This window comes from Pseudonaja textilis, chromosome 1 (assembly GCF_049901715.1).
Source record: "Pseudonaja textilis isolate UNSWEBS1 chromosome 1, rPseTex1.2, whole genome shotgun sequence".
Lineage (NCBI taxonomy): Eukaryota > Metazoa > Chordata > Lepidosauria > Squamata > Elapidae > Pseudonaja > Pseudonaja textilis.
The window spans coordinates 24,401,194-24,413,365 of record NC_141990.1 but is presented as its reverse complement, the minus strand read 5'-3'; the positions used below and the strand labels follow the sequence as shown (position 1 = coordinate 24,413,365).

General features: G+C 36.9%; 1 protein-coding gene across 1 annotated transcript in view; it reads right to left on the bottom strand.

Moving 5' to 3' along the window:
• The window catches only part of GAREM2 (GRB2 associated regulator of MAPK1 subtype 2), a 30,669-nt gene that overhangs the window by 12,182 nt on the left and 6,315 nt on the right, over nucleotides 1–12,172 (bottom strand). The window contains exons 2-3 of the mRNA XM_026708512.2: nucleotides 8,415–8,555; nucleotides 2,004–2,134 (exon numbers count right to left, since the gene is read on the bottom strand). Of these exons, the coding sequence (XP_026564297.1) occupies nucleotides 2,004–2,134; nucleotides 8,415–8,555 (272 nt within the window). The remainder of the gene's footprint in view (nucleotides 1–2,003; nucleotides 2,135–8,414; nucleotides 8,556–12,172) is intronic.

The following is a 12,172-nucleotide window of genomic DNA, read 5'->3' as shown; positions in this document are numbered from 1 at the left end:
AAAGGTGGGTTTTTGTGATTGTGCATGCTGTATAAGGAAGAAAGAAGTATAGGTAGTCCTCGACTTACGACCACAATTTTGAGCCCAAAATTTATGTTGCTAAATGAAACATTTGCTAAGTGAGTTTTGCCCCACTTTACAATGTTCCTTGCCACTGTTGTTAAGTAAATCATTGCAACTGTTATCTTAGTGTCACAGTTGTTAAGTGAATCCGGCTTCCCATTGACTTTGCTTGTCAGATGGTCGTAAAAGGGAATCACATGACCTTGGGACACTGCAATGGTCATAAATATGGACCAGTTGCCAAGCATCTGAATTTAGATCTTGTGACAATGGGGATGCTGCAACAATCATAAGTGTGAAAAACGGTCATAAGTCACTTTTTCAGTGCCGATGTAACTTTGAATGGTCACTAAATGAACTGTCGTAAATAGAGGACTACTTGTACCATAGGCCATCATTTGGGGCTGATGGACTCCATTCCACTCAGGGGTTCTTGAATTATATCCATTTGACCAAAAAGGGAAAACAGAATAGGAGCCTCTTTTTGACACAAAATATTGGAGAAAAGTTTAAGAGACAGACACCTGAACAGCCAACTGAGAGATGCCAAATTGTGTGGGTTTGGGGTGAGAGAAGTCAAATTCCAGTAAATTATCTAATTTGGGTTACTTAAAAGACATTTGTTGGTTTCCACAAAACAGATAATTGAATTGGCTTTCAGATCAAAGCCATCACCACTTGAAAAGGAAATACTCCTCTGTTTCCCTGTTTCACAGAGTACAGAAACTGTTTTTCATTTCATCGGGCAAATGAAGTTCTAGGATATTTCTTTAATAGGTTCAATGCAATGGTCTATATATGGTTTCCCAGAAGAAAATCCCACTCTGTTCAATGGGAATTACCCCTGTGTGTGATTAGGATTGTAGAGGAAATGACGTTTTTTGAAATGTTCTGCTTTGTGCATACTTACTTAATTTTCCGTCCTTTGCTTTTTCTGAGAACCAAGCCCTGTCTAAACTTAAAATGCATTTGATCTTCCAGTATTGGTTATTATTGTTGTGGTTTTCAGCAAAGTGCATTATATTTTCTTCCCTGAGTGTGATTAGCTTTGTGGTAAGAAAAGTGTTTCTATTTATTCCTAGAGATAATTCACAATCTTATAATTGGAGAAGCAGAGATCCAAATTGAACTAGAACACCTGAATGAATGAATGAATGCAAGTGCTCTACTGTACTCCCTGATTTTCCAAATCTTATCTCTACCTCAGGTTTAAAATGAAATTGATAAAACTAGAGAAGACATATTAATGTTTCTATTCATTCAGAGCAGATCCCTAAATTCATGTTAAAAAGACCATTGTCTTTTTAAGACAAAAGAGCCTATTAGATCAGAATAAAAGAGATACAGCCAGTTCAATAATCCAATCCATCTCTCTCCCAGTGGTTAACCAGTTGTCTTTTTGGAGAAGCCCAAAAGTTAAAGCATCCTTCTGAACTTTGAGACCAATTTACAGTAGAAAGTGAGGCTATATTCTGCTTTCAATTCCTTAAATCTCAGCTATCTAATTTCTTACTTTAGCAATGGTTATTGCATTAAAAAATGGATCCTTCAAAAATGTTATGCAGACTATCAGATATGAAATAGTCAATTAAACTGCAAGTCATATTTTGGTTAAGTAGATGTGATCAAATCTGAGCTTGCAAAAATTCTTTTAATTTGCTTTGCTATAGCTTCATTAACCAAGCAGAAGAAATGACCGTCGAGAAATCAGATATCAAACCCAAAGACAGAGAGGCTGACCTGAGTGTGAACACATTCCCACCCCATTTCCCATCTATTCTTTAGATCAGGTGTCTCCAACCTTGGCAACTTTAAGACTTGTAGGCTTCAGCTCCCAGAATTCCTCAGCCAGCTCGCGAGTTGAAGTCTACAAGTCTTAAAGTTGCCAAGGTTGGAGACCCCTGCTTTAGACAGCTGACATATGCTAAAGTACAACTGACCTTTACGCTGAAGGTGATGGCCTCCATGACGAACACCCGGTCTGGAAAGATGCTCGCCACCTCCTCCACACTGTTGAAGTACTGCACAGGCTCCCGGACATCCCTGTCCTGATCTAGCAGCTTAAATTTTCCTGCAGGATTAGAACCCCAAACATGCTAGTTTAGTTAGGAGATGGGTTTGTTGAGATTGTTTTTTGTTTTTTCCAGATAGGCAGCTGAATCAAGAGGCTGGCAGGGAATGAGAAGGGCAGACTCTGAAGAGCTACTGCTATGCCTACTGGACATCACCTAACCAATTAATATCTCCAACAGTGGCCAACCAGAAACAGTAGGGAAGCTTTTTTTTTCTCCAACATTTTATTATCAGAGGTATTGTTGTGCTTAATGCAGAGCCTGTTTTAGTATATTATGGCTAGCAGTCAATTGGGATATTTGTTCCAATACAGTTCCCAATCTTTCTTTCTTTCTTTTAAACATAAAAGCAGAAGATAAAAAAATGTTGGCGTTAGACAGCAAATGAAAAAAATTAAATAAAAATATAAAATAGCCTTGAATGGCTGGATCGGACAAAGGGCCTGTTTAGATAGCATCCTATTTCCAGGCACAGCTAAGCAGAAGCACACAGCTAAGCATCAAAACAATCAATAGATTTCTCCCACACTGCTCTCTGTCAATTAGAATGTAAGAAGCAGAATAATTCTGAACCTAGAATTTCATATAACCACCATCACAAAGAATAAATTATTTATTTTTCCTTCAGGAACTTAACCCAATCACCTTTTAGAGCCCTCTTTGTTCCTGACCACTACTTAGATCCTGTAAATTCCATACATTAACGGTACTGGGTAAAAAAAAAAGGGACTTTTCTTCCTTGTCTCAAATCTATATTGCAGTATAAATAAGAGAAGATGAGGAAAAAAATGTATTAATGTACTGTACACTTATAATTTTATAAATCTCTAATCATTTCCTCCTCATCATATTTATGTTTCTCAACCATCATCGTCATCAAAGGCTGTCCAGACACATTCTCCATTCAGAAAAAAAGGCCAACCTGCAGAATATCATGTACCAACCGTAAACTTTTATCCAAACATACATAGAATGCATTTCTTCCTTTTCCAAGTCATAGTCTAATCACAACCTAGAATTAGGAATAAAATTTTCCTATTCATAGAGCAAAGTGCATTCTTGTGAAAAATGAATACTGGCATCCAGAGTTGTGCCAATGTGAATCCAATGGAATGAAGCTACGCGAGCTCTTGTGGTAGCAAGAATCTGGGACTGGATGAAGTACTGGCTTATCTTCAGAACACCAAATATCTACTGGCTATACACGTAATTCTCTAATAAAGGAAATCTCCTTAATCTGTTATGCTTTTTGCTGAAACTCTTGTCCTTTATCTGGGTTACCCTCTGTAATGTTCATTTTATTATATTGTGTTGCATTCCTATTCTTTCTGAAGGAGCTCAGAGCTGCCTGTAACTGCCTTAGTTACCACCTTTCAGCAGCAAGAGATCCCGTGAAATGCAAATGGTATGGCTCTCTTAATTTCTTCCCCAGGATTCATTTGTCATAGTTCACCCGGCAACTTCTCTATAGCCAGCAAACAAGGAAGCCAAACAGATGGAGACATCAAATTGGAGTAGAAGTGAATGAAAGGAGCCGCTGGTGATGATGATGGGCAGTGAGAAAGAGTCAGGGCTCAGGGCTGTCCCCAGCTCAGTTATCAGCCGTGGGCCCCTTTCTTTTCTCCCAAGGAAAAGGCAATAGGGCAACAAGCAATTATGGGCTGTGATGGGGGCATCGATGCACCAGCTGGAAGAGTAACAAAGGCATACAATAGGTAGAAATGAGTATCCATGGCATCTCTGCCTCTTTACACTCTTGCTATCTGGGCTACAGACATAACAGCATAACAATACAACTTTTAATGAAATTTAAACTGTGTGTGTGTGTGTGTGTTTTGACTATTATTAGCCCAAAGGGAGATGACTTCTTGATGTCTTTTATTAGAACAAATTGCTATCAAGATAGGAAATTAGACTATTTTGCCAGAAAATGCGGTGTAGAATTAATGCTGCCAAGTTCTTATTAGTAATGGTCATTTAAAAATACATCACACATACAGATTTCAACCGCAACGTTCTTCGGTATTATTCCAGTTATACAGAAAAAGAAGAAGGAGCCACTCATGTTCAGGCCTAGCATTTTAGCTGTTTGAAAGGAAGGATCTGGAAGAGAGAAATCTACTTTATTTATTGAACATGGCTCTTCTGATTTTGGAACTCAGATTGCATCTAGTTCAAAATCACAAGCAGTCCAAAGAAGCTCCCTTTTTCAAAATGTCCCCCTCAATGCATAAATAGCAAAAGCTGCAGACATAGGTGAAGAAAAATGCCTGAATGGGAATTTTGTGATAATTCTTAATTGAGTTGAGTCTCAAAACTAAATGATGATGAGCAATTTAGCAGTTTATGATGCAGTGAATGGACATGGAAGCATCGCTGTTTTACTAAGCCTAATTGATTATGTAACTCTATGAAATAAGAAGCTAGGAAACAGCTTTCTTATTCAGTCTGGTGCATTTTACTGAAGCCTCAACTTTTTACACACACCGATGGCTGAACCAGCAAGAGTTAAGATTTTCTCAGTTCAGATCTCATGACTATTATGAGCTTCACTGGTAGCCTGGTGCAATAAGTCCACGTACTAGTGGTATTTGCAACAAATCATAATGATGACAAAATGATGACAAACATCATGACATCCTCACACAAGTGCCATCATTTTGTACTTTCATCCTTATATTTGATGCCAGTATATAATTTGTACAATCACATGCCTTTCATAATGTTTCCCCTTTTCTCCCCTGAAGACATCCATGTACGGAAGCTTGTCACCTTGCAATAGTGAGACAGTACAAAATATATCACATTTGATTATAAGATACAATGATGAACATAATGTGTGCGAAGTGTTTGAACATTTATAGAAATGCCACAAGTTATTGTCTTTATCGTGTTTCTTTCTGAAAGGCCATAGGCATCACACATTTATTTCACATCACTTGGAATGACAATGTTGTGAATTTATGCTCAGGCCATTGTGTCCAAACTCCTGCTTTTTACAAGAACCTAGCTTCTCTGTTTGTCCTCTCTAGATAGTTTGATCACTATCAAAAGACCCTCACTGTTAGGAAATGTTTCCAAATATTCAACCATAATCTGTCAGCCTATAATTTAAATCCATTACTGCCTGTCCCACTTTCTGAGATGTTAAACAGATCTTGGCCTTTTTCTGATGGCACTGTTTTCAGACACTCAGGGAACTTAACTCTCTAAGATTAACTCCCATACTTAATCTGAAATATTCCTATCCTTTTCCCTTCATCCCCCAGTTTAAAATCTTTGGTTATCTGGGAATCTCAAATTCACTCATCAGCATATAGTAGATGATTGCAGAGGACATTTTGTCAGTTCAATTTAAATATTCTGGTTTCAAACACAATAGAATTGGTTAAGTGAGATCAGAATGGTGTTAGATTAGACTCCAAGGATCCCAATCCAGCCATAAAGCTCATCAGATGACCTTCAGCCATTTATCATGTGCTATCCTAAATTAAGTCACAGGATTGTTGAGCAGATAAAGATAGTGGTAGGAATAATGTTTCCTACTCCTAAATTATCAGGAAAAGAGCACAATTTAAAAATTCAGTTTATAGCACATTTGAAAGCCAATAAATGCTTTCAGAGGTGTTTTGCTATTGCCAAAAGCAGACTTGAGACTCCAGAGTGCTTAATCATGCTAACTGAAGCCTTCCTGTGACATTTAAACCCGGTTTTGAGCAAAAATAGCTCTGAGATATCCTAATTCATTTCAGTGGAGATGAAATGAGTTGATTTTCCAAGGCAGCCCAAGAAGAATGGTTTAAATATACACACTGTTGCCTAGATACAATACAATCTCTCATATGAAAAGTCTTAGTGGTGTCTCCTTTCTCCTAAATAGCACAGGCTACGTACATCATGTCTCCATCATCATAAGGAATGACATTTTTAAGCAATTCCTGTTCATTTTAACAAGACTTGAATTTCTCAAGTCAGTTGGCAAGCCTGCTCAGTCAGATCTTCCTCATTTTTACCATACTTAATAGCAACCAACAATTCTGACAAGCTAATATTTTCCCTGCACGCAGTTGTCCACTTATCAAAAGCAACGATTTCACAATGGAATGAATGTGCATTTTGCTTTGCTTGCAAGCTGAAACTGGAACCATCTGCTCTGGGGTTTTTTTATGAATGGGGCCAACAAAACAGGTTAACACACTTACTCTTCTTTTCCTGTCCCATCTGTCTCCCCAAGGAGCAGCAATTAACTGCTCCTGTCCGCTTGCCTCTCATTATTTATTCATACTTGCACATCATTATCAAAGATGGGAGGCACTTAAGAGTCTCATTAAAGGCCAGAGATGATGTCAGTTCTGTTAATTCATGACTCCAGTCACTCCTTCCTACTGTACCATCTGTTCAATACCTCCCAGTCTCTCACATGGTGCCAGCAACTCCTTTTCCCCTCTCTGATCTTCTACATTAGGCACCAACCTCCTGCAAACCATGCCCTGTCTTTAGTGTTCTCCTTCACCGTATTTTCCAAGCCAGGTCACTGGTACTCTCTTTCCATACCTCTAGAACTCAAGACAAGATGGAGTAAGCATTAGCAAGTCCAGGACCACAGTGCCCAGGAATGTTTGCAACTAAAATTAGAGTACTTGATACTAATAACATAAAGTCCAACCACTAGTTAGAGCAGTTGGGAATTGTAATTCAAGATCTGGAGGGCCATAGACTCCTCATATACAGTACAGATTGAGAGTTTGAGCAACTAGACAAGGGGAAAAAAAACCTGACAAAAATAAGATCATAAATCAAAACTGACAGAAGGCAAACCAGGCCCACTAAAGCCTTTTGGGAACAAGACAGATTTTCCAAATGAAGCTGGGAAAATCCCTTCTCTTTCTGAATAAAAAAGCAAAAAGAGAGACAAGAAGATGGATTAGTATATTTTGGAGCGCTAATGGTGGAAACCTAATATATGTCATATAGATCTCCAATCTCAATACAACTTTTATAGGAAACCCCAAATTAGCATTCAACTATCTACCCACTAAAACAATAGCTTTTGTTGCAGCAAAATTAATAGCTAGGGTTTTTTTTCCCTTTGAGCTCATTAATTACAAGCCCTGATTCTTACTGATCTATTTCTTATGAAAAGTCTAGCCTGAGAGATTGATTCTACTTAGCTGATCCCTCTCCATTTATTTTACCAACTCTTTGTTTCTTTCACTCTCTGATATCAGAAAATTATTTCATCTCCTGAAAGCCTATCAGGAAGTACTGAAAGAAATAGGCAACTAAGCCACTCTGCTTCAGCCAATACATCGTGCAGCTCCTTTGCCAACAATGACTCACGCTGGGTGTAAATTTACCTAAAAGACCTTATCCCAAACACAAACAGAAAAGAAGATCTTGTTATTTTCTTGTACAAGGAGATCTTATGAATCTATCTATTATCTTTCCCCATTAGAAGGTTAAAAAATACTGAAGTTGTTACTTAGCCAGGTAACCAAATTTTTGCAAGAAAACAGCCAAGTTCAGAGACCACCAAGGATTCTACATATTAAAAACCATAATACTGGGAATGGGAACCTCATGAGATCCTATCTGATGAGACCTCTATATGCAACAAAACTTTTGAGAGGAACTGGGATGTGTAGGAAAAAAGAAAAAAAGGATCTCTTGGTTTGAACATAACACTCATCATTATAAGCAACTAAGCACAACTAAAAAAGTATTCCAACCTCCTTATACATTTATCAAAATAAGATAATACAGTTTCATCATGCCATTTTGCCTTGGAGGGCAAACGATAAGCAATCCCTCTAATTTGAAGATAATATAGAGCTATTGGATTGATCAGGAGTGTTCCTGTATTTTTTTTTAACTTTCCTGGCTGACACTTTGCTTACTCAACAGTGCAGGAATTTCTGTTAATCTATAACCTAAGGCTCTATTTCGTTTAGGCCCAGATCCATAAACAGCAGTCCAGATCTTCTCTTATCCATTTTTGCCAACTTCACTTTATAAGTTTCTGAGGCAGGGATCTTTTTCATTTTACAGTTTATCACCCCAGACAATGTGATTGACGCATCAAGGTTTCAGAAGAGGTACATCATTATTGATCAAAAGGAAAGTTAAAAAAAAAGAAAGAAACTAACTTAAGCAGAGACATTCAAGAAGGTAGGACAGCTTTCAGAGTATCTTTAGAAAAATCTAACTGTTTGCTGTCTAACCTTCTTCCACTACTTCCCTTCAATAATCTGCTTCATTGAATTCTCACCGTTTTGTTACCTGGATATTGGAGGGGGATGTCAATCTTGGGGCCAATGACATAATGTCCTTCCTCCAAGCTGTGGGCTGTCACTGTAGTCCACTGGCGACAGGAGTGGATGAGAAGCACATCTTGGTCACTGACCCCCTCTACATACTCCCCTGTGACAGAAATGAGAAGAGGTGTGAGATTGCTATGCATTCACCCAAACTATTTTTTAGACGCTGTGCAGTGACCCAGACCTAGAGTTATTGTAATGACAATAAAGGAACAAAGACTCTAGTCACATTACTTTAATCAGAATTCTGGGAACTGTCCTGGAAGCTGCTGCAAGATGAAAAATGCCATGAAGAGTTCAACTAAAATGAAAGCCGCCCCCACATATTCTCACATTCATGGGGTAAATCCCCAGTTAAGTACCCTTACTTGCCAAAAGTCAGGCACAGAGCCCTTCCACATAAGTCAAATTATAATATGACCTGTAGGCACCTGGCTATTCAAATCAGTCAACTTCTCCATCCTGCCAATATTTGCAAAGCCTTCTTTGAATGATTACTGGCAATGTAGCAATGCAACAGAGAGTTTGAAGAGTCATCATCTGTAAACCCTGAGCAATGCACACACCAATGTTGGCACGACTTTTTTTTTAAAAAAATAATTTTTATTAATTTTCTTTTTTTTAACATCGTAAAACATCATGGTATCAAAAACATTCTTGGCATCTATACAAGATTTTGATTTAAATATCATATTGCATTATATTGCGTTTATCTACTATTAAATAATATCTTTAGCTATAATTACTATTCTTATATCTTTATATAGTTTACAAAATTTTATTTTACTTTCTTAAGGATTGTTTCAATTAACATTTTTGTCTCACTTCTTGGTTCTGTTTGTTAGCCATTTATACCAATTGTTCCAAATTGTAAAGAATTCAGAGTCGTCTTTTTCTTTCAATTTCATTGTTAGCATATTCATCTCAGCACTTTCTGTTACTTTGTGTATTGTTAGTTCTTCATTAGGGGTATTTGATGTTTTCCAATGTTGGCAGGACTTTTAAGCATACATCAATCTCCCTAAGTTCCTTCTTCCTTAATCTGATGTTTTCCAGAAATGTCAGGCCTAACTGGCTGAAAATAAAACACCAAGGTACGGTACAGAACAGAATGTCAGGGAATTGATGTATCAGATTAACATACACATCTTATTGAACATGGCACTCTGTCTCTTGAAATGTCATACCAGGAACTACTCTGGGAATGAGAGAAACTGGAAGACTTTACTAAAGTTCTTCCCTCAGGCCCAGAACACCCCTGAGATGCCAGCTCCTAGAACGGAGCTCATTCCTCTCCACTTCCCCCAGCCAAATGCAACAGAAGAGCGGGCCCATGCTGCCAAGAGATAGGTTGCCCCAGAAACAGCCCTTTGTGCTCAGTGGTGAGAGCTGCAGGCCCAAAGCCCTGCTTGGAACAATCTTTTGTACTGATGCTAAATCTGGGCCTGCAATGGAGAATTCTGTCCTCCTCCGCCCCCCTGCCCCCCCGCAAGCTATTGGGGCCCACATAGCATATGCATTTCAAATCCACAAAATAACCCAAGACAAAATGTATATCCTATACAGCATGTTATATTTAATATCCAAATACACAGGGAAGTTATATAGAAATACATAAAGACAGAATATCATCTTAGCCATGCACGATATATTAAAGATATAAAATAAGACTAAGATAATAAAAAAACAATAAATTACAATGACCATATATCCTTTATTATAAAAGACAGTCCTTTATTTCAGAAAGCCATCCTTTAGATTTATTTTTTCAAAAACTCACTTTTGTTGTTTATTTTGTATATAAGAGTCAATTTTGTAATTTTTTTTTTATTTTGCTCGACTTTTCCTTTATGAAATGAAGTTATAAACATAAACAAATTTTCCCTATGAATCTTTTAAAGATTTGCCTCTTTTTCACATCTGTCCTTTATTTTTTCCAAGAAAATATGTTCACTGTACTATAAATACTAAGTAGAAAAGGGCAAATAAGCAATCCAACACAAGCTCCGCCCTTTTTGTTCAAAAGGGGCGGTGCTTTCACAAAATGGTGTTTTTGTTCTTTTGATAATAGGCAGATCTTCTGCATCCTCTCAACCCAATTGGTTTCCATCTCCCTGTGTCTCTTCAGTCAACAGCTTGAACTTATGCACTTCTTCAGCTTTGACAAGTTACATAATGTTTACCCCCCCAAAAAATAAATAAGGATTGTATCATTAAATGGAGGCATTGAGACAGAATACTGGGAATTCTAATGGACGAACATCAGATTTACTTGGCATATTATCACGTAGAGAAAATTGGCATAAGATGTTTTACTATTGGTATGTTACTTCACTCATAACTAAAGTGAATAATTCTCTTTCCTAAAACTGTAAGAAATGCAGTTATTAGATCCTTTTTTTCATATGTGGTGGCAGTGTTGTAAAGCTCAACAATTCTGAAAAATATTTCATAGTAGAATGGAGCACATTTTGATGGTTGTAATTCCATTGCAACCAAGATCTTCTTAATATTTTTCTCTAAACCATACATCTCTTCAAAATACATTGAACTGTATATATTAATGGCTGCATAAATTATTCTTTTTACTGAAAAAATACTTTATTCTTCAGACTAAACCATGAGAGGCTGCTAAACATGTCTAAAACAACATTCTATGTATTGAAAAGTAAATTGATGCAGAATTAAATTTTAACTATAAACCATTATTGCATTGTCTTGTATATGGATTTCCACCACATCAACAATTTGGGTTTTCCTATCTATAGAATTACATCTAAATTTGATCTATAACTTCTAGAACTGATTTAATGTATTTGTTATCATTTATTATTTTGTCAGTGAGTTACATTTTGTTGATCAAGTATGTTTAGCTTAAACCCAATAAGGATACAGAAAGGATTATGTGGATCTTTTTCATTTGGGATTTGGGCTGGGGTAAAGTATGAGAAGGCACTGATCTTTTTTCATGGATAACCACTTGGGGGGCTTGGAACAACGGTGGCTAGTCCATCCTGTCCCTCTTGCAAGATTTCAATATCACCAAACATTCCACACAGAATATTAAAAAAGGAGAAGAATGCCAAACCTAATTTTTGGTTTCTTCAGTATTTTTAGCTAAGCTTGTTGTTTGCAAGAATGCAAAAGAAACTTCTTTCCCTCTAACCCAATTTTTATTTAATCTATACATAAATTCAGCAATTTTGTTCTAGGCCAATTTATTTAGCACCAACTATATGAATCTATCTTGATTGTTTGTTTTATATTGTTTGTTTATAATCGTTTTGCTGTACCAGCTGAGCTTCATCCCAAGAGAAGGGATATTCAATATTGCACTAAAATAAATCTTCATTGTTTTATCCTGTTTTAGCTTATTTTTCAGTCAGAGTCTGAAAACTAATATCATTTGCTGCTATGGTCACATAGTAAAATATATTTTATTAAGTCAGTTGGGCTATATTCATAAAATATGCTAAGCTTAGTTAGTTTTGGTTTGTTTGTGTATGTTTTGGTAGCTTAGTCTGAATCCACAATATTTAAATAATTCAATGTATTGCGCACAGTTAAAATGTGTTTATTCAGTAGCCAAATTAAGTGCATTGTACAAACCCAGCAATTTATATAAGGTTAAAGCAAGGTTGCTTGATTTAAAATCAATTTTATAGTCAAAGGAAGATCTCTCCAAAATAATTTCCCAAGAATTTGGCCCCATCCTATCAA